The sequence below is a fragment of the Aythya marila genome (genome assembly GCF_965140915.1).
Source record: "Aythya marila genome assembly, chromosome: 3".
Taxonomy (NCBI): Eukaryota; Metazoa; Chordata; class Aves; order Anseriformes; family Anatidae; genus Aythya; species Aythya marila.
Window position 1 is genome coordinate 8,842,625 of NC_139044.1, and position 24,252 is coordinate 8,866,876.

At 48.1% G+C, this 24,252-nt stretch overlaps 2 protein-coding genes across 2 annotated transcripts in view; both read right to left on the minus strand.

Annotated features, from left to right (window-relative positions):
- Positions 1-3,060: 3,060 nt before the first annotated feature.
- INSM1 (INSM transcriptional repressor 1) lies at positions 3,061-5,485 on the minus strand. Its single transcript, XM_082757346.1, is given in 2 exon segments — positions 3,061-5,309; positions 5,312-5,485. Coding segments are annotated over 2 exon segments (1,497 nt in total). The 5' UTR covers positions 5,399-5,485; the 3' UTR covers positions 3,061-3,899.
- An 843-nt stretch (positions 5,486-6,328) lies between these two features.
- CFAP61 (cilia and flagella associated protein 61) overlaps positions 6,329-24,252 on the minus strand; it is a gene marked incomplete at both ends in the record, with an annotated part of 103,715 nt that continues 85,791 nt past the window's right edge. The window contains 2 exon segments of the mRNA XM_082758156.1: positions 6,329-6,487; positions 8,523-8,613. Of these exon segments, the coding sequence (XP_082614282.1) occupies positions 6,329-6,487; positions 8,523-8,613 (250 nt within the window).

Sequence of the window (24,252 nt, forward strand, 5' to 3'; positions counted from 1 at the left end):
GCCTTCCCAACCCTTCCACTAGGCAGACCTTTGTTATGCAAATTGTAAACTTAGTTTTAATTAAAACCATTTATGGCCATAATGAGGCCCTTTCCTTTATCTGTGTGGCAGTATGTGAGATGTTTGAGCTCAGGGTGAGGAATGTGGGACAGTGGCAGAGCAGAGCGATGGCACCGCCACCTGCATCACCCAGTCCCAGCCCATGCCACCACACCAGTGTTGGGGGAACCTCCAGCAGCTTCCCCGCTCACCTGCTCATTCAAAACTGACACCAGTTTTTAAGCAGGTTTGTGTGGGGAAGGAAACTGAAATCTGAAGCCAAAGCTCTGTCCCAGACCCCTTTGCTCCTTTGCTGCATGGACAGCATTAACGGCTGCTACTTTACAGTGCTGTCGGCACCACAATTGTTAACATGCAGGCGAGCGGTGGCATTAGAGGCATGGAATGGTTTGGGTTGGAAAGAACCTTAAAGATCATCTAATTACAGAGCATTTCAGCTGTTCCCCTGTTAGCTGCACCGCCTCTTGTGCTGACAACGCTGCAGGGAAAACTCTTTCCAGCTCATCACCAGCTGTATGCCCACGCTCCAGTGACGGTGTTTGAGCTGCATTTCTCAGGACCCTGAAGGTTCCTGTAATTAATCTCCCTGATTCCTTTCAGTTTGCAAACAATCCATTTCAGACCATGTGTTCAACTCTTTGTGTGCTCAAAGAGGGGGCCAGATCCAGAGCTTTGCAAAACAGGCAAACATATATGGCCATTTGCACGGAAAGCTGATGACCTCTGTACCTGCCTCAAAAAATTGGAGATCACGTTTTGGGTAGGCTCAGCATTTTCTGAGGTGCCCAAACCTGTTATTGCTGGATGAATTCAGAGCCATCAGCAAATTGATTTGTTAGCTGACAGCAGAAGGCTTTGTTTGCACAGCGCTGGCCACTCCTCGCTGCCGGATGGCGAGAAGATGGCACCAGGAAGGCAACACCTGCATTCCCAGAAGCTGCTGTGCGTGGCAGCTGCAGCTTGGGTTTCAGCCACGCCGCTTGGGTCTCTCAAGGGGTGAAACCCCGGTGCACAACCTCTGCCAAGACTTCTATAGCCCCGCGACTCCAAAAGCGAGGCCCCAGTTTCACGGGGGATTTGTGAAAGGACCTCACTCTACAAAGCACTCAAGCTTCCTCTCTCCCTCCTCCACAAAGCCCGAGCCTCCCCTGCCCATGCTTCCCTCAGCAGTTGAGGTTCCCAGCAGCAGATGCAGTAAAAGCGTGGGTACTGATGCTTACCCTGACATCGCCCTGCTAACCTGGGAAATTCTTCTGGCTCCAACAGATCTGATCTGGCTCCTGCTTGGGCAGGAAAGAATTCTCCTGAATATTAGGAAATTGACACTGATATGGAGCAAGTTTTCAGCACAAAGATTTCCATTGGGATGCCGCTGAAGAGACGTGCATCCTCTGGGCCTCTCTGATGGATGCACTGGGCTTTGGTCTGGGAACAGTGTCCGGCAGCCCAGGAGGGCTTCAACGTGTGTTCAAAAATTTCCCTGGGGAGCTCCTGCTTTGGACACCTGGTGAAGTGGCACTGCCAGTGCATGGGAAGCTATGCCCCAGCAGGCTGTGACGGACCCATCCCTGGGGCTTTCCAGGCCCCAAGGAACAGGGAAAAGCAAAGCAAAACTTCTTGCCAAACATGTTTTGCTGCCTGTAGCTCTGAGGCTATCAAGACTACACTCATTTTCAGTGTATCAATTTTCTGCTAAAACCACAGCTCTGCCTAGACCTGAGGCCAGTCCTGGTGTAAGAAGGTTGGTTTCCTAGGAGTGGAGACAGTGAGTGCCTGGTGGCTTCAGTGCTTTTTGGCCCGACTAAACAAGGCAAAAATAAAAAAATAAACGAGCACCCCAAAACAAACAAACAAAAACCTCAGCAACTATCTTTTTCTTCCTATAAAAGCTATATCAAAAATAAATAAATAAGTAAACAAATACTTGGAGCATTCCTGGGGAGCTGGGGATCTCCAGATGGCCGCCTGCCTTTCCCAAGGCAGAACAGCCCCATTTCAGGCAATAGCCTCCAGGTGAGCATGCCCAGCAGGAACAGGCTGGTTAATGAATGCCTTGAAGGCAGCACCATGCCCAAGGTGGCCGCGTGCCCTCCTGTCCCCAGCCTGGAGCAACCAAACACCTGAGCCATGCCCTCAGCCCATGCCAGGCCCTGAGCACACCAGCAAGTGACAAGGGGTTTGGGCCCATCGTTCCCACACAGAGCTGTGTGCCATAATGCCGTAAGGGTGGCTCCGAGGCTTCTGCTGCTGGAGGGAGAGATGACACGGTGGCACCACAAAGCCTGCCAGAGGGCTTTCACTGGCCCAGTGTGCATCCTCCCCAGTCATGCTAATATTTTATATTTTTTTTGCTAAAAAACTGAAGAAATTACTTGCTGAGTAAAGTGTGTGCACCACCACACGTCAGGGCTGACTGCCCCAGCCCACAGGGTGAGTGGAGCGCCCTGCTTGCTGCTCCATCTGCCCCAGCCATTGCCCTGAGGTCTTTCACACCACTGGGCTGTGCCTCTCCTAGCTGGAGTGGTCCCCACAGCTACTGGGGATGCTGCAGAGCCCCCCATGGGGCAGCGGGCTCGGGCCCCGGTGGGTCCTGCACACGTGTGGCTGCCTCTCACCAGGCACAGCCGTCCTAGGGAGCCTCAGAGCCTGCCTTTCCGAGCGCACAGGAAGGCTTCCCAGGAGCCTTCCTACATGCCAGAACCTTTCCAATTTCTCACCCTTTCCCCCAAATGTGACACACACACATTCCCTCCCTCTGCTTCCCCTGCACCACTCTTCCATGGCTGTTTCACCTGCCGTAGCACAGCGCGCAGTGCATGGACAGCTGTAGCCTGACCCGGGCTGGGGGCCAACACCTGGGGCTCCTATCCCTGTCAGCCCCCCTGGGACCCAGCCTGCCTCACCTCGCTCTTCTCCCCCTCCCCCCCCCCCATAACTGCCTTTTAATTAATCTCATCAGAAAGCACAGAGCAGCGCGGTACCTACTGGGGTGCCCTCCAACAGGGCAGGCAGGGTCCGGCCCCAATCCCCCTGGCTGGGCCAAGCAGGAGGCAGTGGGGGCACGTCTGAATTTGAAAATATTTTATTTGAATAGTAAATAATTATACAGTTGAAACAGTTCTATCGAAGCACTCTATAAATAACTAACAGTTAAGAAAATAATGTGTGTAGAAAAAGAGATTGCATCTAAAAGTAAGAGCTGTCGGTTGCACAGGATAAAATGGTTCAGACTGTGTGTTATTCTAGGTATAAAAGTTAAAACCTTTTAGCAGATCCCTTTAGAAAAAAAATCTTCTGAAATGCACAGTGAAATGGCAGGAGGGGGAGACAAAAAAAAAAAAGCGCATTAGAACATCTGCAATCAAATAATATCAATCTTCATAATTAATATAAATAAATAACAAATAAATAACATAATTATGCAAACCAACATATACAAATAGTCAACTCATAAGCTACCTTAGTAAGGGCAAAACAAACGAAAACAGAAAGTTGGCATGTCACAGTTAAGGCATTTTCTACAGCATTTTCTGGAGACCAACAACAGCAGAGTCAAGGCATTTGTGGCTACACTAAAGGAAATTCTCATTTCTCCTGAAGCGCTTTGATCTGTTCACATTTATAAAAAACGAAAAGAATAAGCGAAAAAAAGAAAAAAAAAAAAAAAAAGAAAAAAAAAAAAAAAAGAGAGAGAGAGACAGAGAGAGAAAGAGAACCCGGAAAAGTAACTGTAAAGCCAGATTCCAGCAGTTCACAAGCCATATTAAAGCTAACGGTGCGGCGAGTCCGGTGCGCAGCCCGCGGGAGGCGCTCGGCGGGCCGGGAAGGCACGGGCGGCTCTAGCAGGCGGGGCGCAGCGGCACCTGGAGCAGGATGACCTGCCTGTTCTCCGACGGGTGGCACTTGTTGATGTGCCGGGTGAGGCCGGGCGAGCTGTAGAAGGTGGCCGGGCAGTACTTGCAGGGGAAGACCTGGGCGGCGTGCAGGAGGCGCAGGTGCCGCTCCTGGCTGCTCTTGCTGGGGAAGGTCTCCCCGCACACGGGGCACAGGCGGCACTCGGCGGGCGGCGGCGCGGGCGGCACCTCGGCGGCGGGCTCGGGGGCCGGACCGGGGACCGGGACCGGGACCGGGGCCGGGGCCAGGGCCGCTCCCGCTCCCGGGGCCGGGGCCGGGGCCGGGGCCGGGTGACCCAGCAGGTGCTTGCGCAGGTAGGCCTGCCGGCGGAACCGCTTGGCGCAGCGCGGGCACTCGAAGAGCCCCTCCTCGGAGCCCGCCTCCGAGCCGCCGCCGGGGCTCGGCGTGTCCCGCTCGCTGCCGCTCGCCTCCTTCGGCGGCTCCTCCGCCGGTGCCCGGCCCGGCTCGGGGCCGCCCTTGGCGGCGGGCGCGCGCGGCTTGTGCCAGCGGCGGTGGGAGGCGAGGTTTGCGGGGCAGGAGAAGACTTTGTCGCACTCGGGGCAGCGGTACTCCACGCGGACGATGCGCGAGCAGCGGTGCTGCGCCAGCGCGAAGGGGTCCCCGTACTCCTCCTTGCAGAGCTGGCAGATGAACTCGCCCAGCGGCCGGGCGCAGCCGCCCCGCGCCTTGGCCGGCGCCTCCACCGGGCCCTCCTTGATGCGCAGCCCCAGCACGGGCGACGTGGTCACCTCGTCCTCGAAGGTCAGCTTGCGGATCGCCTTCGCCTTCTTGCCCGACGGCGCTTTCTGCCTGCCGGGCTCCGCCGCGCCCGGCGGCCGCTTGCCGGGCTGGGGGCGGCCGGAGGCGGCGGCGGCGGGGGGGGCCCCAACCGGGGGGGGTGGCGCGAGGCCGGGGGCGGCGGGGGCCGCGCCGGGGCCGTTGTTGGCGGCGGGCGCTTCGGCGTGGCCGGCGGCGGCGGCAGCCCAGAGCTTGAGCTCGGCGGGGGCGAAGAGCAGCGGGTCCATGGTGCTGGGCACGGCCGGCGCGGGGAAGGACTCCGCCGAGACGGGCGAGCCCAGGCTGAAGCCGCGCTCCAGGTACTTGTCCCTGCTGACGGGCCGCGTCGGGCTGTACAGCGCCTGCACGGCGGCATCTGGCGTCCCGAAGGGCACCGGCGGCGGCGAGTCCCGCGGAGCCGGCGGCGGCGCGGCGGGGCAGGCGGGCACCGGGGCGCCGCCGCCGGCGGGGAGCGGGGCGACCTCGCGGCAGGCGCGCACCCGGTAGGAGACGGGCGTGGGCCGCCGGCTGCGCTTCACCAGGAAGCCGCGGGGCATCTTGGCGGCGCCTCCGCGGGAGGCCGCCTCCGCGCCCGGCGGCAGCGGCGCTCGCTCCCCTCTCGGCCCCGCGCTGCCGCCGCCGCCGCCTTTAAGCGGGCCCGGGCCATTGTTCGGCCCGGCGGCGGCGGCCGCGGCCAATCAGCGGCGCCGCGGCGGGCGGCGGCGGCGGGCGGAGCGGCTGCACCTGAGCCCGGGCCCCCGGCCGCCCCCCCGCGGCGCGGCACACGCCCGGCCCGCCCCCGGCACGCGTGGGCCTTTGTGTGCCGCCCGCCGCGGGGCCCGGCCCGCTCCCCTCCCCTCCCCTCCCCTCGCCGCGGGCCGCGTCCCCGTTCCCCCCCCCTCCCCCCTCCACGGGGGTGCGGGTCCGGAGGCTCCGGCGCGCTGCGGGGGCCCGGGGTGCCGCTCGGCGTCAGGCGTTGGACGGAGCCCCTGCAGCCGGGCGGGGGGCGCCGCGGGAGGCGGGGGACCGGGCGCTGCCCCTGCCCCGCGAGGGGCCGAGCCCCGCGGGTCGGCCGCTACCTGTTAGCGCCGCTCCCGGGCCGCGCGGACACGCGGCAGGTGCTAGGGCTGCCCCTCGGCCCTTTGTCCGCGCCCCGCAGCCCGGGGCCGGGCCGGGCCCAGCGCCCCGCAGGTGGCGGCCGGGGGGTGGGGGGCAGCAGCCGGCCCGGCCCGGGGTGCTGGGGGCGGGGGCGGGCGGGCGGCACGCGCGGCACCCCCCGCCCGGCCCGGCGCGGCCGCCTTTGTGCGCGGCATTAGCATAAAGCTGCGCCCCGCCGCCCGGGGCCGCACAAAGGGCCGAGGGGGAGGGGCTGCTCCCGGCACCGGCACCGGGGGAGGCGCCGGCGGGCCGGGCCGGGCCGACACGGGTCGAGCTCGGCCCACGGGCTGCGCTGCCCGCCCCGTGCCGCCCCCCCCGTGCCGCCCGGTCCCGTCCCGCTATTAGCATACAGCTGCCGGCCCGCCGGGCACGCGCCGCGCCCCCCCGCCGGGGGCTGCCCCCGAGACGCCGCCCCCGCTCCCCCCCCCCTCCTCTCCCCTCAGAGCCGGGCCCGTCCCGCCGCCCCCCCGGCGCCCCGCTCACCTGCGGCCGGGGCGTACATGGGCAGGTGCGGGCGGTGGCGGCGCAGGTAGCGCAGGACGGGCTCTGGGGGCAGCGGCCGCTCGTCCGCGAGGCGCTCCGGGGGCGGCTCGGGCACCTGCGGGGCGGCAGCGCTCAGCCGGGGCGCGGCGCGGGACGGAGTCGCCCCAGGCTCAGGTCCCCCCGGGTCCCGGTTACCCCCCCCCAGCCCCGGGCCGTGCTGGCGGGGACCCAGCCGAAGGGACGGGGCCGGGCGCTGGGCACGGGCACCGCGCCCGAGCCGTGCGCACGCCGCTTGCGGCGCTGGGTGAAGGTTTCTGCACGGGGCTTGGAAGCGCTCCCCGTGCCAGCCGCAGCTGGCCCCTCCAGGCATGTGTTGCTTCGGTGTTCCTTAAATATTTCCTTAAACGTTGCCCCTAAACGCGTGAGACTCATCACCAGTCTCTGTGGAAACCGTAACTGGAAACGGCTGACCTGTGCGTGTTTACTCTGGGTTCTTAACCAACTCTCTATAAGACATGCTTTTTCCTCGCTTTTACATTTCATTACTAGCTTATTTGCATGCCGAAGTGAGCTGAGCTATGAGCAACAGGAAGCACAGACGGCAGGTCTCCTGCCCCACACAGCAACACCAACCCAGTCCCAAGGCACGTGTGAGGTATTCCATACCATGCCTCTGGTAGCGTGCCAGGGAGGAGCGCCCGAGGAAAGTGTACAAAAGTGGCAGTCAAAAAGTATTGTTAAAATCACCATGAAGAAAATCCAAGCAAAAATACAAAAAGCAAAGCCAAATTTGCATCCAGATGCAGTTACCGTCATCTGTGTTTCTGGCTCATAGAGGTGCCTTTGGTGCATTCAGTGAGACTATTTTTGTGTGTCAGGTCTGCTGCCACTAGAAAAGGGTAAGGCAAGCAAATCTCTAATAGTGACATTTGTAGGACACCAATTCCCCTTTCTCTAAAGTTGTTCACATTTACAGCATGTAAAATGTGGTTGAGTGATGGCAGGAGAAACACTTCTCATCAGGCCTCCCATTCTGCACAGAATTTCATTTTGTGTTCTTTTATAGGTATCTTTCAAGAGAATCTAAAAAAAAAAAAACTGTACCAAGGCATTGTCAGTATCATGACAATAGGAGGAAAATTGCATCTTGCCCTTTGGGAGGAGGCAGAGGCTGAGCATTTGTGTATTACAGCTGTGACACAAGACAGCACACCAGTTTGGGTCCTGTGAGCAGGTGGGCTGCCGTCCACGCAGCATCCCTTGCTTTTGTCAGCCTCTGTCCGTCCATAGTTGATTCTGTTTGCTTTCTGCAGTTAAAAACTTTGCAAGTGAATGCTTAAAAACACTGCATTCACACAGAATCTCACTGCATAAAACAAAAGCAAAGACAGCATGAGGAAAGGGAAGGCCAAGTGGTCCCTAAGAGCAGGTTGGAAGGATCAGGATTCGGGCTGCCATTAGGTCTGAGAGCAACCAGAAATGCGCTGGGGTGGGGCAGTCCTTGGGTGGCTGGAAATCTGCTGCAGACAGCAGTTGTTTCACGGTGTGCTGTGGGTTTGGGTTTTGAGCAGGGGTTTTTACAGGCTACTGAGGCTTTATGCCTCTTGTCTACAGTACGAAGGCTAAAGCTGTAAACAGCGCTAACAAACATTTTAATTCTTATTGAGGAAATCCACCTATCACTGAAAAAAAAAAATGACTCTTTTATTTACAAAGGCCATTCCCTATGTGTAGATGTTGAAAAATCTACTTTTCATAGCCTCAACTGAGACAGGTTTAGAATGGCATTTAGTGTGTTCCTATTAGGATATTTTTTTTTAAGTGATAACTGGACAAAATAAGCCTCCAGATCCTCCTGGATATTTTTACTAAACTGCACGTGTAATGTAAAAATGCTGTGCTGGAAAACAAAGCAATTTAATGAAAAGTTCTACTGACAAATCTAAAAATGTGCCAAAACAATGAAACCAAACAGTATGCTATACGTGGTAAAACCCCTTGGCTAGGTATAGGATCTGTTCAGGTTTCCCAAAGGAAATAGCTAAACAGAAACACAACACTTTAGGAGAAGGATGGGGAAAGAAACCAAAGTGAACAACACTAACAAATTGTCCAAATAATAAAATGCACTCACTGGTCATTTTTCTTACCTGTTCCGACAGCAGGATTTGGCGCAGTTCCTTCTTGAGATCAATAAACTGATCGTGATAGATGGCCATGGACCAAGGTTCCCTGAAGTAGCTGGTTAAAAAAGAAGAAATTTAGTTATCTTGTGAACCTCTCATTAACCACTAATAAAGTATTTACCTGCTTTTTTGCCTTTATAAATTACAGTTCTGAACCCATCATGATCGTTTGTTCATGAAATGCCTCCCGTAACAGCATGGTCAATCAATTCTTTTAATGGATGTTCCTGATGTACAGCCAGCTTCAGTAATTACATTTAAAGTGGCTTAATTCAGAGCTGTGGCAAGACCCAGTGAAGAATCCTGATTTTATCAGAATTTAAAAGCCCAAAGACCTGTAAAGAACGGTGTCTCCATTATCTGTCCTCATTTGAGAAAAGCAGATTGCAGGATTAACTGAACTGCTGCATAAACAAATTAAATTTGTGTAGACAATGACACAAATGTTGTTCATCATTAAGGTTTCTGGATTAATAAAGGCCAGAAAAACAGGCCACAACAATGTTGCAATATGTTCTTTGCAGTAGTGTGCTGAAGCTAAATTGAGGCTATTCTAGGAGGAAGCTCTTGTAACTTTTTCTTCCACTGACAGCATTCGTGACAGCATTCTTCTGTGAAAAAGGAGTAAAAGGATGGCGAGGACATGACTCGACGTAGAACTTCAATGCTGCAAATACAATGTGAGGCAACTCAATTACAGAGCTGTGAATTATTTCTGTTGCCTCTATAAGGAAAAATAATTTTTACAGTTTCACAAAATGCTGTGCATGTGTATGTCTTGCTAATGCTAACCAGAGGCTCACCCAAAGAACGACTGAACGGATGTCAACAGGGTCACCCGGGAGGCTTTACGAGGGGTGCACTTGCGTGGCCACAACCAATGTTGCTCTCTTTGGAAAGTCAGTGGCATTGCTGGCACTGCTGTTAGGAGTGCACCTGCGCTACTGCTCAATGCAGTTGCATGGTCAATAAGTGAACATCTGCGTAAAAGCAACTTAAAAGGTGACATGTAAACTTAATAAGTCTGACTTATCTGTCTCTACAGAAAACGAATGTGCTGTTTCCTTTTGGCAGAAGAAAGGTTTTTGTAATGTCAATTTGCCCTATTTTCTGCCTCTCAGAAAGTTTTATTCTTCTTGAATGAAAAGTTTCATTCTTTTTGAATTAAACTTCAGCTCTCATTAATGACCTGCACAATTCACAACACTTTGTGTATGTGGCAGAACTTAGTTTGTTTTTTTACACGCTCATCTCATGATAAGCTCTTTTTTCCCTTTTCACTGTGTCCCCTTCATCTGCATTTCACTTTGTATTGTCAGCTGTCTGGGCTGGGGCTGCCTCTACATGTGATCTGCAGTGTCTGGCACAGTGGGGCTCTTGGTAGATGTTTTCCCAGTATGAATATTTATTGACGCTATTACAAATACTATGTTCTTGCTACGGTAAATCCTGCCCAGCCTCAGAGTCTCTGGCACCATGTGACCAAGACTGATGCTACTTGGTCATTTGGATATGAAATGTGCTAAAGAGCTCAGCTTCAAGTATCTTAATTTAAGTAATTATGTACCTGTAAGGTGCAGAGAGAACAGGATATTCCCCAAATATTGAAGCAAGTTCAGTTTCAGAAGAAAAGCCCCACCCAACCCAAACCTTTAACTTAATGTCAAAATTAGGTAGCAAAGCAAGGAGAAGGGTGGTGTGTGAGTGTGTGTGTTATATAAGAATACATTAAGATAATTAAAGGCTGTCCAGTTTTACTGATATGCCCTGTTCCACCAGCCAAACATTTTATGTTTACACGTTGGTATTTGGATTCAAATTCTAACCCTAATGGTGATTTCATCTCTTGATTGAGGCACATCTAACTGCCTTACATTCATTACATCATTCACCTACCTCACCAAGATGTCGCACTAAATAATGTTTATAAAATATTTCAGGGATGCTTTATGTTGCTGCTACCATCACCAGTTCAGCCAGTAAGTGCATTTTTTTGCCAGTTCTTGTCATTGTTCCCAGATTTGGAGCTTAAAAAATTAAATTTGCCACCAATTTACAATATTTGATGTGAATAAAATGCCCTTTTTGGAAAATGCTTTGTTTGCATTTTCCAGATAGACTGCCAAGAGGAGCTACCAGTAAACAACCTTTACTCCCTGATTTCTTTTACTTCTCTTCATCTGAAGAAACGTAAGCATCAAAGGCAATTTATAGAGGTACTTCACAGAAACACTTTTCCGTTGCTGTGCTGGCTCTGCATTTTTATCTTTCTTTTTTTTTTTTTTTAATTATTATTTTTTTTTCCATTCTAAGCACCTTTCTAAAAGGACATATGGTATTTTTGAGAAAGCACATCTATGTATAGCTGTTAAAGCAAAGTTTAATAATGAGAAGAAAAAAAAAATCGAAGCCAAACCAACAAGTCAACTTTCTGAGGCTCATTCTGAATTTTATTACCAATTTAGCAGCAGTCCCTCAGGGCAAGCTGTAGAAGGTTTGAAAGTATAATGCTCTTCAGTATACAAGATGAAGCTGGCATGCTACCAATGGAGGCTCAAAGGCTCCTCAACTATCATGAGAACGGCATCTGCCACATGTTTGCACCATTTAGTCTTTCATAACCTGCCAGAGTGATCAGGCTAAATATGTACAAGATGACAATGTTTGCCAGAAGCATAACGGGTTTTCAAACTTGGTCACTTCCTAACGGGGATCCCCTGCTGGCAGATTTTTATATCTACAGCAGCTATCACAGGAAGGCATTTGTAACGAGATGGGATGAAATGGTCTCCTTTTGAAGACAGTAAGCGACATCTTTTTTGTTGCTAGGGAGCTGTTCTTGCCTTTCATTGACAAACAATATTTAAAGTCTGTTCTGCCTCATTTGTCATATATAGCCTATATTAGATGAAAGGGAAGAAGGAGGAAAATATTTAGTGGCATCCTGTACAAAAGACAGGGAATATTTCACTTTTGAAGAGATACAGCACAACAAAAAATGGGTAAAGTTGGCTACTGCTAGCAAGCAAAAATGGAGTATGCATGGAAACGGTTTTCAGTCTGAGAGCTTTACTCTGCAGTTCATTTGCACCTACACAGCACTTTCAGAGAACAACGCTGTTGTCTCTAGGGAAGTTAATTCTGAAGTGGCCACACTTGTGCGATGTGTCCTCTCAAAGGCAGTGAGGACCTGGTGCCGACCTCTGGCAATGGTCCAGTCGGGTAAGCCAGGTGCAGCAGGCATGAGGTGTGCCGCTGACTGCACGATGTGAAGGCCAGGAAATCTTAACGATTGAAGCAGAAGCCTTCAAATAAGAATCAATTCTTACAACCAAAACAAAAAAGCAACAAAAGTTAAGAAAAAAATGTAAATAATTACAGCTTTACAAATAATTTGAAGTCCCGTAGTAAGAAACTAATGGCAGAAGGGTGAAGCTCTGCAGGCTGAGCTTATCTACTCTGATAGATTTAATCACAGAATCACAGAATCATAATTGTAGGGGTTGGAAGGGACCTCAAGAGATCATCGGGTCCAACCCCCCTGCCAAAACAGGTTCCCTAGAGCAGGCTGCCCAGGTAGGTGTCCAGACAGGCCTTGAATATCTCCAGAGAAGGAGACTCCACAGCCTCCCTGGGCAGCCTGTCCCAGTGCTCCGTCACCCTCACCGTGAAGATCTTTCTCATGTTGGTGCGGAACTGCCTGTGCTCTATCTTGTGGCCATTGCTCCTGGTCCTGTCCCCACAAACCACTGAAAAGAGGTTGGCCAAATCCCACTGTCTCCCACACTTAAAATATTTGTAAACATTGATAAGAACCCTTCTCACTCTTCTTTTCTCAAAGCTGAACAGACCCAGGTCTCACAGTCTTTCCTCATAGGGAAAATGCTAATCATCCTTACCATTTGCAGGCTTGGCATAACTGTAATACTCATACAGACCAGTTTTATCACACCACAGCAGTATTTTCCAACCTTCTGCAAGTTGGGCTTCCCTTCATAAAAATGAAACAAAGTGAGGCCCAAGTAGCTCCCACGCATACCATCAAAGATACGTTTATAAAGATTGTTGCCGATTTTGTCATTTTTATATTTGGCACTTTTTTTGGAAAATCTCACCTGAAATTCTCTCAAAAAAAAAAATCACCAGTGGAAAGAGAAACTAAGAGCAGTGATGTGAATGTATCAAAAGTAGCAAAAAGAAATTAGAAACCAATTTTTTTTTAAAAAAAAAAAGCTTGTTTTCTGATTCCTCTTAATTTGAAAGCCAATCTCATTAATTACAACTTAAAACCCAATGGTTTACTTTTTAATACAAGGACTGTAATAGGTTTTTAATTACGTCCATTCCTTTTCTTGCTGCTTCCATGAGGCAGATGACAGCAGAAATAACTGGTGCCGCTGTGGTCAGGCCTGGGGCACACCTTGTGGATCAGGAGTGCAGAGCCAACAGCTCATTAAACTACGGAGGAACAGTCACTGCCTGCAGGTGAGTTCATCAGGTTACCAGAAGGTGTGCGCGTGCCAAGACAGAAAGGCTCTCGTGCAGAACCCAGCTAAGAGAACTGAAGCCAAGGACCTCGCCAGCTGGATGCTTGTGGCTGCCCCATCTGTGCTCCTGGTGACTTCTCTGCTGCGAGGCTGGGATGAGGGAGGATTCCAACAGCCTAGAGGGCAGCTGTGCACCGGTTCCTTGTGAGAACGCCTTCGGAGAATCCTTTGGTAGACCACTGGCATGTTTGAACCACAGTTTTGGGTGATGTTGTCTGATGCTGTTTGTTGGTCTTCTTTTGTTATGTAAAACTTTTATGGCAACAGTAATGAAACCAAATTGAACTCCTTGCCTCCTGCTATCCCCACTCTTTCACAGAGAATCTATGAAGTGGTTTGCATCCCTTTGTAACTTCTGGTAAATGTCTCTAGATAGCTAGGATCCATATGGATCTCTTGAAATCACATCTGTGTCATAACAAAGCAGCCCATAGGTCAATAATGACCTGCTTTATGTCCTGCTCAGGTCAGAGGCACTCTGCTCAATGTTGCATCTTCCATCATCCAGCACTGTAAGCACATGCAGTTGGTTGTCAGAGCGGCATGCATTTTTTAGGACATAAAATAAAGCAGTCACTGGTAAGCTCATCTCCTGTGAATCTGTGATTAAAGTTTCTGTTTGTCTCCACGGCTTCCCACACTTACTGGTGAAGTCACAAATTAGATGTCCATTTTTCTTGGGTTATTTTTTTTTTAAAGAAATGTAATCCTTGAAATGCAAAAGTTTCCAGGCTGCATCAGCTATCTCTGAATGATACTGTATCACTGTATCACAGAATCACAGAATCACTTAGGTTGGAAGAGACCTCTAAGATCACCCAGTCCAACCTCTGACCTAACACTAACCAGTCCTCCACTAAACCATTTCACTGAGCTCTACATCTAAACGTCTTTTAAAGACCTCCGGGGATGGGGACTCCACCACTTCCCTGGGCAGCCCATTCCCATGCCTAACAACCCTTTCGGTAAAGAAGTTTTTCCTAATATCCAACCTAAACCTCCCTGGTGCAACTTTACCCCATTCCCCCTCATCCTGTCACCAGGCACGTGGGAGAACAGACCAACACCCACCTCACTACAGCCTCCTTAAGGTACTTGTAGAGAGCAATAAGGTCGCCCCTGAGCCTCCTCTTCTACAGGCTGAACAAGCCCAGCTCCCTCAGCCACTCCTCATAGGACTTGTTGCAGCTCCTCTGCCAGATCGCTCAGTACCCTCGGGTGGATCCCATCCGGTCCCATCGACTTGCATACATCCAAGAGCTGTAGCAGGTCGCCAACCATTTCCTCGTGGATTATGAGGGCCACATCCTGCTCCCCATCTCCTTCCACCAGCTCAGGGGGCTGGGTACCCAGAGAACAACTGCTCTTGCCACTAAAGACTGAGGCAAAGAAGGCATTAAGGACCTCAGCCTTATCCTCATCTCTTGTCACTAAGTTCCCCCTCCCCCGCCATCCAGTAAAGGATGGAGATTCTCCTTAGTCCTCTTTTTTGTGTTGTATTTATAAAAACATTTTTTTGTTATCTTTAATGGTAGTAGCCAGTTTGAGATCCAGATGAGCTTTGGCCTTTCTAATTTTGTCCCCACAAAGCCTCGCAACATCCTTACAGTCCTCCTCAGTGGCCCGTCCTCTTTTCCAAAGATTATAAACCCTCTTTTTTCTTCCTAAGCTCTAGCCACAACTCCCTGTTCAGCCAGGCCGGTCTTCTTCCGCGCCAGCTCGTCTTTGGGCACGTGGAGACAGAGCACTCCTGAGCAGTTAAGATTTCCTCCTTGAAGAGTGCCCAGCCTTCCTGGACTCCTCTGCCCTTCAGAACTGCCTTCCAACGGACTCTGCCAACCAGTGTCCTGAACAGCTCAGTCAGCCCTCCAAAAGTCCAAGGCAGCAGTTTTATTGATCCCCCTCCTGACTTTGCCAAGAGTAGAGAACTCTACCATTTCGTGGTCACTCTGCCCAAGACAGCTCCCGACCACCACATCTCCCACCAGTCCTTCTCTGTTTGTGAACAGAAGGTCTAGCGGGGCACCTCCCCAGTACACTTACTAACCAGCTGCATCAGGAAGCATCTTCCATGCTCTCCAGGAACCTCCTAGACTGCTTTCTCTAAGCTCTGTTGTATTTCCAGGATATGTCTGGGAAGTTGAAGTCCCCCACGAGATGGCGATTGCGCGAATTCTGCCAGCTGCTTATAAAATGCTTCTTCTGTCTCCTCATCCTGGTTCAGCAGTCTGTAGCAGACCCCCACCAGGATGCTTGCCTTGTTGGCCTTCCCACTGATCTTAACCCATAGGGACTCAACCTTAGCATTCCCAGCCTCGAGTTCCACAACATCAGAACACTCTCTAATATAGAGAGCCACACCACCACCCTTTCTATGCTATCTGTCCCTTCTGAAGAGCCTATAGCCAGACATTGCAGCACTCCAGTCATGGGAGTGGTCCCACCACGCTTCCATGATGGCAACCAAGTCATAGCCTGCCTGCTGCACGATGGCTTCCAGCTCCTCCTGTTTGTTACCCATGCTGCGTGCATTAGTGTAGATGCACTTCAGTTGAGCCATTGCTCTCTCCCCCAGCCCTGACATTGTTCCCTCTGGCTCATCTCTAATGAGCCTCCACATCCCCCTTCTTACCTAGTTTAAAGTCCTCTCAATGAGCCCTGCCAGCTCCAATTTGATCAGTTGTCAAATATTAAGCCTTCAAAATATTCAAAATAATTTTTTAACACATTTAGATTCTTCAGACTTGAAATGATTTTGGCCATTTAAGAAAGCTGACTTTCTCATTGGTGCTTTTAGCATGTGATGGAAAAAGTTACCCTACTGGTGGTGTGCCTTTGCTTCAGCATACTTCATTCCTTCTGCTAAATTTTGCCACAGTAAGGGAAAGGTGCTGCAATTATAGACACAAACTTATCCACAACGACAAACACAGACAAAACTAAACAGTTGCTCAGCTGACCTGGGCTTGAGTATACTACAGTTACACCACGAGTACCTATGAAGAGCAGGGAATTCCACTCCAAGGAGCGGGGAGAGGAAACTGTTGTTGGGATGGACAGAAATATGTATAAGAAGAAATGTTCCATCTTGCCATGAAAAGAGAAGATTCATTGTTTTGGGGAAAATAATTGATATTTTTAAGAATCTATTACAAAAATACTGTGATTCTAGTGGAAGATATAGAATATTTGTAGCTATACCTTGTATAAGTGGACCAGAAATCAGAGAGTAGAAATTCAGTTGCTGACAATACAAATACCATAAACACTGAGCATTTCCTACTATATATTAACTGACCAATAATTTGGAAAAACAGCTTGTATATGTAAGTAAAAATCAACACCAACTTGTGCTAACTCCCATAATGAAGCACTTGAAAACATTGTTCTTAATCACAAAGAATATAAAATGTTCTCTGGTTTGCAGTTTCTTAAAACTCACTTAAAATTGCTGAACAATCAAGCACAAATTGGAACAATTGCATGCTAATAGCAAGAATGCTATTTAACTCCTTGCTCTATAGTTCCACTCACTGAACACCCATTTGCCCAAGCATTTGAGTTACTCCTGTTGAATTCATTAATCTGGGACTATTACTGCTCTGACCCAGTAATTAGTGAAATCAGTACTTTTATGGACAATGAGTCTGGATCTATGATTTATTGTGTTAGGGATATTTACAAAATAGTGATGCAGTTCATTAACTTATAGGCTGATGATTCATTTGTCCTTTTTGGTAAGTAAATCATAGACAGAAAGCCTGTGGGTTTTTTTCTACTTTTAACAGAAGCAGTAAAGCCTTCCACTTGGAAGACAACTGGTTTAAAACCTCTGGTTTATCGAACCCTTTTGTTTGCAGCTGAAAGAGCAAAAAACAGTGCAGTGTAACGAATCTCTCAGTTGTTGCTCAAGACAAATGGCCACTGACTCAAGCCTTTGTAGCGGGCAAGGCTCAGCCCCCAATCAAAACAAAGAGAAAATCAAAACAAAACAAGACAACAATAAAAACAAACAACACACATACAAGCATCACACTGGGGCTACTGCAGAGACATGGTGACTTCAGTAGGAATGGTAGGTCATGGTTTACAGTGTTTACTGCTTGCCAGCACCTTCACTTTGCAAAGGCCAGTTATCCATCATGACTGATAAATCACTTCTGTTTTCTGCATTTTTAATATCCAGGAAATGTTACAATAAAGTGCCATTACCTGGAGGCACCGTTAAAAAACAAATCTTAGCAGCATTTGCTTCCTGTTGAAATGCTGCAGTCCTTTCCTATTCTCAGTAACCACATAGAGACATTCTCCATTATTTCAGCACTGGGAATTTGTGTCCAGTGCTTATTTTACTAGATAGTAGTAGTTATTGTGTATCTCATTGTCACTAAATGCTACTCTTTAAACTTTCTAAACTCTGTGCCTTTTAGATCTGATATAAAAACATTGCTGTCTGTTCTTTCTACAGAAAAATTACAGCTGACCCTCATGTAAGGTTTATTGCATTTTTTCACATAAGACTATTTCACATGTAATGTATTATGAAAAACAATTAAAAGGAAATTAAATCTGACTCACAAAATCAACAAATATGCTGTGTGGAGTGGTATGATTGCTTTTCTGTAATTACTTGCTTATGAATTCAGAGTTCAATCATTCATAATGGTTTGCATAATTATTAATATGAATCAGCAATGTTTGACTGCAAATTAGTGTGGTAAGACTCAGCTGACTGGCCTTTACTTACTAATTTGGACGTGGGGTTTCTTAGTAACGTAGCTCTTCATTAGCAAGTTAGCTGCTTCTTAAAACTACATTAATATATAAAAACTGAAAGTCACCTAAAGGGGTCTACCATTGGTATTGATTTGCTGTGAAAGTACAGCTTTACCAGGGTACCTTGGGGTTAGCATTTAATTCTAGTAAGGAAAATAGATGTTAGTGCTTTGATATCCCTTCATGCGTTCATTTTTCCTTTGCTCTCTCTTCATAAAAAGCACACAATTTGTCCTCTAATTAGGCTGCAAAGTGTACTGAGTAGCATTAGTCCCTTTCAGCCATGCTCACTACCTGCCACATTTCCTTTCTGTTTTTTTTCAAGCCTGCAGAAAATAAGTCTCACTGTCCGCATGATGAACAAAAGCCTCAGGTGGAATCCCTTAAATGTAACTGCAGTGTGCTAATGTATGGGACCCAGCACATCTCGGACAGCACTGCAGTCTAGTTTTTCTCTTAATGAACAATCATGCTCCATTTTGGAAAGTCTGTTTTGAAACCAGATTTTGTATGTAAAATGTATTTCTTGTTTAATCAATTATTATCCAGGCTATATGTAATAAATGTATATCAGTAACTAGTCCTTTAAAAAATAATATTGGAAACATCAAATGTTCTTTTTCCTAATTTTTCTATTATGCTGTGAGATTTATTAGAGCTGTGCCATTAAACAATCCACTGTGGCATTTCTGCTTAAACTCTCATTAAATGACACTGATTAATACATCACTTTTAGCCTAAAGTACATAGTATTATGATGTGTGAATTGAATTTAAGCAGAAAAGGCCCAACAGTTACTTTGAAAGAAGCAAATGTTGTTTATACTGCTCAAAATATTTAAGCGTTTAGCTTGAACAGCTAGTACAAAAAATTAACGTGAGCATAAATGAGTGTGTTTGAAGAGAACAGCTACGGAAACATCCAGTGGTATTATCTGCTTTTATAGTTTGTGGGTGGAATTTTCCAAGGCTCCTTACTGAATGGCAGCTTGACCCCCTTCACTCCTTGCTGTTGTGTGTTTGGGAGCCTTCTGTCTGACTGCGTATCAGTAAGACTTAGGTTCTTGCATCAGGGATTTCTTTGGTAAAAAAAAATAAAAAAATAGACTTAGGCACAGAGCGTTACACAAGATTTACGTACTTATGCCAACAGGGGTACCTCAAAAACTTCTACATGGTTACTGGGTAACCTTGCAAGGCTTTTCTCCTAAACATCTGGTTGTGGAGATGCCCAGAAGTACATCTCTCTAACCGTGACTGAGCAGCAAAGTCTTATCTTACATATGCACTTCCCAGTTATAGCTGGAAAGTTGACATATATAATAGAGCAACGTCTGAATCTTCAGGTGTTCCCCTCAAAATAGGAAGTAGGAATTAACTTACTACTTCGCACACTCAGAAATTACTCGGTGCCTTTTTGTTCCTCCCCTAATCAAAACAACAAGAAAAAATACTTCTGAGAATCCTTCACGTTGTTTTCTTCTCATTTTTTGAAGAAGGGCAGTCCTTATTTTAAATCAACTAATGCAAAATTTCAGCACTTATCTGTATGAATCTCAAAGGCGTTGTCTATATCAGCAAACAGTTCAGACAGTGGAGTGGATGTGACACCCCCACTGGACGTGTTTCAGGGTTTTATTCTGATTGCTCTCTTGGGCCGACTGCCATGTGGTCTCATGGGCAGGACACCAGCATGCAACTCATCGTGCTAGTTCGTTTCTTCCACCAGGCATGCAGCCTGTGTGCACCGAGATGGCTCCAGGATGCAAACCGAAGCCTAGTGAGTACAGATGGCTAAAACACATTTCTGGTAAGAGCTAAATATAAATGCAGTATAAATAGAGCACTTAGTACTCTGTGTTACGTGTGATTCAAGCACTTTGCCACATCATGCATTAGTCTATCACCATGCTTTACAAACTGGTAAGTACCAGAAGCGCTTCTCATACAGCATCTTCCTAACTTCAGCGTTACACTAAGAGTAAACTCTGAATGAGCCCAAGAAGAAACTGTAGAAGGGGATGGCTGATCAACACAACATTTCAGAGGGTGCCTTTTAGAAACTGGTCGGCATAACGGTGTGCCTATGACAGGATTCCTCATCACTGCCAGCCCAAATCCGTGCTGTTTGTCCCAGCACTGCTGCCTTTGCTTCTCTCGCTGTCATGCGATAGTGGTGCTCCTTTGTCTTGTCATCAGCATTACTGCTTCATTAATGGGATGCAACCAGCATCTTCTGCAGGTCATGTCTGAAAACAAGTTCATTAATGCAATATCCCAAGTAAGAAAATCCCCTACAACATCCCAAGTAAGAAAAGCACTCACACCTAATTTGATAAATAAGCTAGTTAAGTATTTTAGAAACTAGTGGGCCAGATTTTTATGCATTGTGTTAGTAAATTTGGTTTTCATTAATGCCAAATGAAGCCTATATGAAGCACTTCTCTCTCATATTAAAGGCATGATGCCAGTGAGCATCCATTTGGTTGCCAAGTACCAGGAGACCCCTGTAATTATATGTTCTGTACTCAAGATGCAGCAAAGGGAGATTCCACTGCTCTGTAAACACATTCCATAACTTGGCAACTGCCTTACAGTTGCCTTCACCTCAGAAGCATACAAAAGGGTACAACTGGCCAGTTACATTCCTCCTTTGTGAAGCAGTGTGGAGCACTGACAACCAAAACCAAATGCACAAGCTTAAAAGAAAAAGTATTTCAGGCCTCTTCCCACACCTGCCTCTTTTATCTGCTGCTATGGGAATGGGAAAGATTTGAAGGGTTTCAGTGAGCACCAGAGACCTCCGAGGGAAAGGAAGGAGTGTGGTGTAGGGAGTGCTTCATGTTACACCTGCTGGGATTTGCTTTCTTTTCCCTTCAAGAAAAATCTTCCCTGTCGGGAAGAGCCTCACTCTTAGGTGCTTAAATTCCATCTGAGCCTTTTCAAGATGCAACCTTACAGAAAATCAATAAAACCTGCAGAAATTCCTTCCTGAAGTGGGTTCCAAATCTAGGTAGTAATACTGTGAAACATCCAAGTGACATGAAAAGAATGTACACAAAATCCTCAGCTTCAGGATACTGTCTGTGGTTCCTAAGGTTGTGTCTGCCTGATGTCTGACAGCAACATCTGAAGACCTCTCTGCTCAGGAACACAGTGGCCGAAGGCCCAGACGGAGTGAGTGCACCAGCCATGGCGGCACCAGGCAGATGGAAGACTGACCATTGCTGATGCTGTGCTGGCTTCTTGGAGCACAATGACAAGTGAGAATGAGACTTTGCATGGTCAGGGACTGTTGCCTGTCTACGACCCTGACAACTTGCCCGGCAGACCATGGCATCCTGTAAAACAGCCAGAGGGATGAGCAGCCAGAAGAGACAGCTGTCTGACTGGTTGTGACCATCTTTTGGCTTAACAGCCTGTTTCCTCAGATGTTGTTTGCATAGGTAGAAACAAAAACATTGGCTCTTAATTTCATGTTTAGCTAAGTAATGGACTGGGCCACTCAGATGCTACTCTAAATTAAGCTGGAGTACCTAACACATGGTAGGATCAGGCTTAACTGTAGGCAATTGTTTTTGAAAAATCTAGTATCTGTTGTTATCACATTAATATCTATGTCACTGGGATCACAGCTAAGGCAGCTGGGCATTCTGAGGAGCATTCAGTTTAACTCTGCAATTGTAGAGTTGCACTGAGACCTCCTTTAAGAATGTCCATAGTATCTGTCCACTAAAGTAGGAGAAAGGAAACTTGGAAAATCATTAGTTCCATCAGATTCAGTTAGAACAGCCAACACAAAGCTAAAAGCATTGTTTCCCTTAAACATGATAATAATTCAAAAGCATTTGAGACTTTCAGTGAGCTGTCAAAGTACTGTCAGACAGAGGAGGAGTATTCAGCTCACTAAACGATAACAGACTCTCAAGTGCCCTAGTGCATTTCTTAGCCATGGGACCAAGGAAATATAGTTTCACAACTATGTGCTGTTTTTGTTTATTTGTTTTGTTTTGTTTTTCAGTTATTGCTCACCAGGTTTGTAAATCTGCCAACTTGAAGTCCTAGAGGCTTCTTTTAGAGGCAGCTTTTAATCATGCTGAACTCATACTGAAATCAATGGAACTTTTCCCTTCATACAAGGAAACATTATTTATCTCCTTTAGTAGCAGTTTCATGCGTGCAACCGGAAGGGGTTACTTCTTCAAGTTAGCTGAATCTTGAGGGCCTGTCACTAATGCTAATTTGAAAATGGCACTGGCCCATTATGGCCAGGAAATCCGGTATCATGGGGTTAACCTTCAGCCTTCATACCAAATGCAAATCATCAAGGAAATTCATTGCTAGGTGCAGTCTCTAATTATTTAAAAGACAATTTGCTACACAGAAATAAATTGGCTCCCAGGTGACAGCTGTTCTACTGTGTCCGTTCCTGGAACTAGATGCCATGCCGTGAAATCTAAATGCAGAGCAAAAGATTAAAGCGATGTATTTTCTTGGCTTATAAGAAGGCCCTTCCCAAAATAAGGCATAAAGAAAGGATGAAGGGAATGAATGTTGCAAACCAGCAAGTTTGTAAGCTTAACTAACAAACTGCAACATTTTCAGTCTATTTTTTTTTTCCACTAATGGCACTTCACAACTTGCTAGAAAATGCTGCAAGTGGATATAGGTGTAACGTGTAGTAGTTTAAAAGGAATTTTTTTTTCCCAGCAAGAGAAATTCAGCCTTAACATCAGGTTTGCACTCACCCAGTGCTGTGAGATCATTACAGACCATGTGAACATCACCCAAACCAGTTCTTCTTTCTATCCCACACAGAGAAATCACTGATCACATTTTCATATTCCTTGCCAAAGGCCACTTTTCACCTGCATATAAGCCTCAAGACAATCTTAATTCCACAAGAGATGCCAAAACATTTTTCAATTTCATGGTTTTCTAATGGATAGTCTTCTAATGGCTAGGTTTAACATTGTATATTGTTGCATATTGTACACAAACACGTAAACTGTGGATGTGGTCTACCTTGACTTCAGTAAGGCTTTTGACACCGTTTCCCACAGAATTCTCCTGAAGAAACTGTCTGCTCATGGCTTGGACTGGCGTATGCATCATTGGGTTAAAAACTGGCTGGGTAGCTGGGCCCAAAGAGTTGTGGTGAATGCAGTCAAATCCAGCTGGAGGCTGGTCATTAGTGGAGTCCCCCAGCGCTCAGCACTGGGGCCAGTCCTCTTCAATATCTTTATTGATAATCTGGATGAGGGGATCGAGTGCACCCTCAGTAAGTTCGCAGATGACACCAAGTTAGGTGCATGTATCGATCTGCTTGAGGGTAGGAGGGCTCTGCAGGAGGATCTGAATAGGCTGGACCGATGGGCTGAGGCCAACTGCATGAAGTTCAACAAGGCCAAGTGCCGGGTCCTGCACCTGGGGCGCAATAACCCCAAGCAGAGCTACAGGCTGGGAGAGGAGTGGTTGGAAAGCTGCCTGGCAGAGAAGGACCTGGGAGTATTGGTTGATAGTCGGCTGAATATGAACCAGCAGTGTGCTCAGGTGGCCAAGAAGGCCAACAGCATCCTGGCTTGCATAAGAAGCAGTGTGGCCAGCAGGGCTAGGGAGGTGATCGTCCCCCTGTACTCAGCTCTGGTGAGACCGCACCTCGAGTACTGTGTTCAGCTTTGTGCCCCTCTCTACAAGAAGGACATGGAGGTGCTCGAGAGAGTCCAGAGAAGGGCAACGAAGCTGGTGAGGGGCCTCGAGAAGAAGTCCTACGAGAAGCAGCTGAGGGAGCTGGGCTTGTTCAGCCTGGAGAAAAGGAGGCTCAGGGGAGACGTTATTGCTCTCTACAGGTACCTTAAAGGAGGCTGTAGCGAGGTGGGGGTTGGTCTGTTCTCTCACGTGCCTGGTGACAGGATGAGGGGGAATGGGCTAAAGTTGTGCCAGGGGAGTTTTAGGTTGGATATTAGGAAAAACTTCTTTACCGAAAGGGTTGTTAGGCATGGGAATGGGCTGCCCAGGGAAGTGGTGGAGTCCCCATCCCCGGAGGTCTTTAAAAGACGTTTAGATGTAGAGCTTAGGGATATGGTTTAGTGGAGGACTTGTTAGTGTTAGGTCAGAGGTTGGACTGGGTGATCTTAGAGGTCTCTTCCAACCTAGAGGATTCTGTGATTCTGTGGTTCTGTGATAAGCACACTCTAAGACTACATTGTATTCCCAGCCTTCTTCCATTGCTGTACCTCTTCCTGAAGGAAGCAATTTCCTGTGCTGATGTGCTTTGCACTAGGACTGCTACATGGAGCTTACAGGCAGTTTGCTTCATCTTCTTACCGTCTCCTCCTTTTCTCACTAGCCCTTTCACTCTGCCTTGGCAAC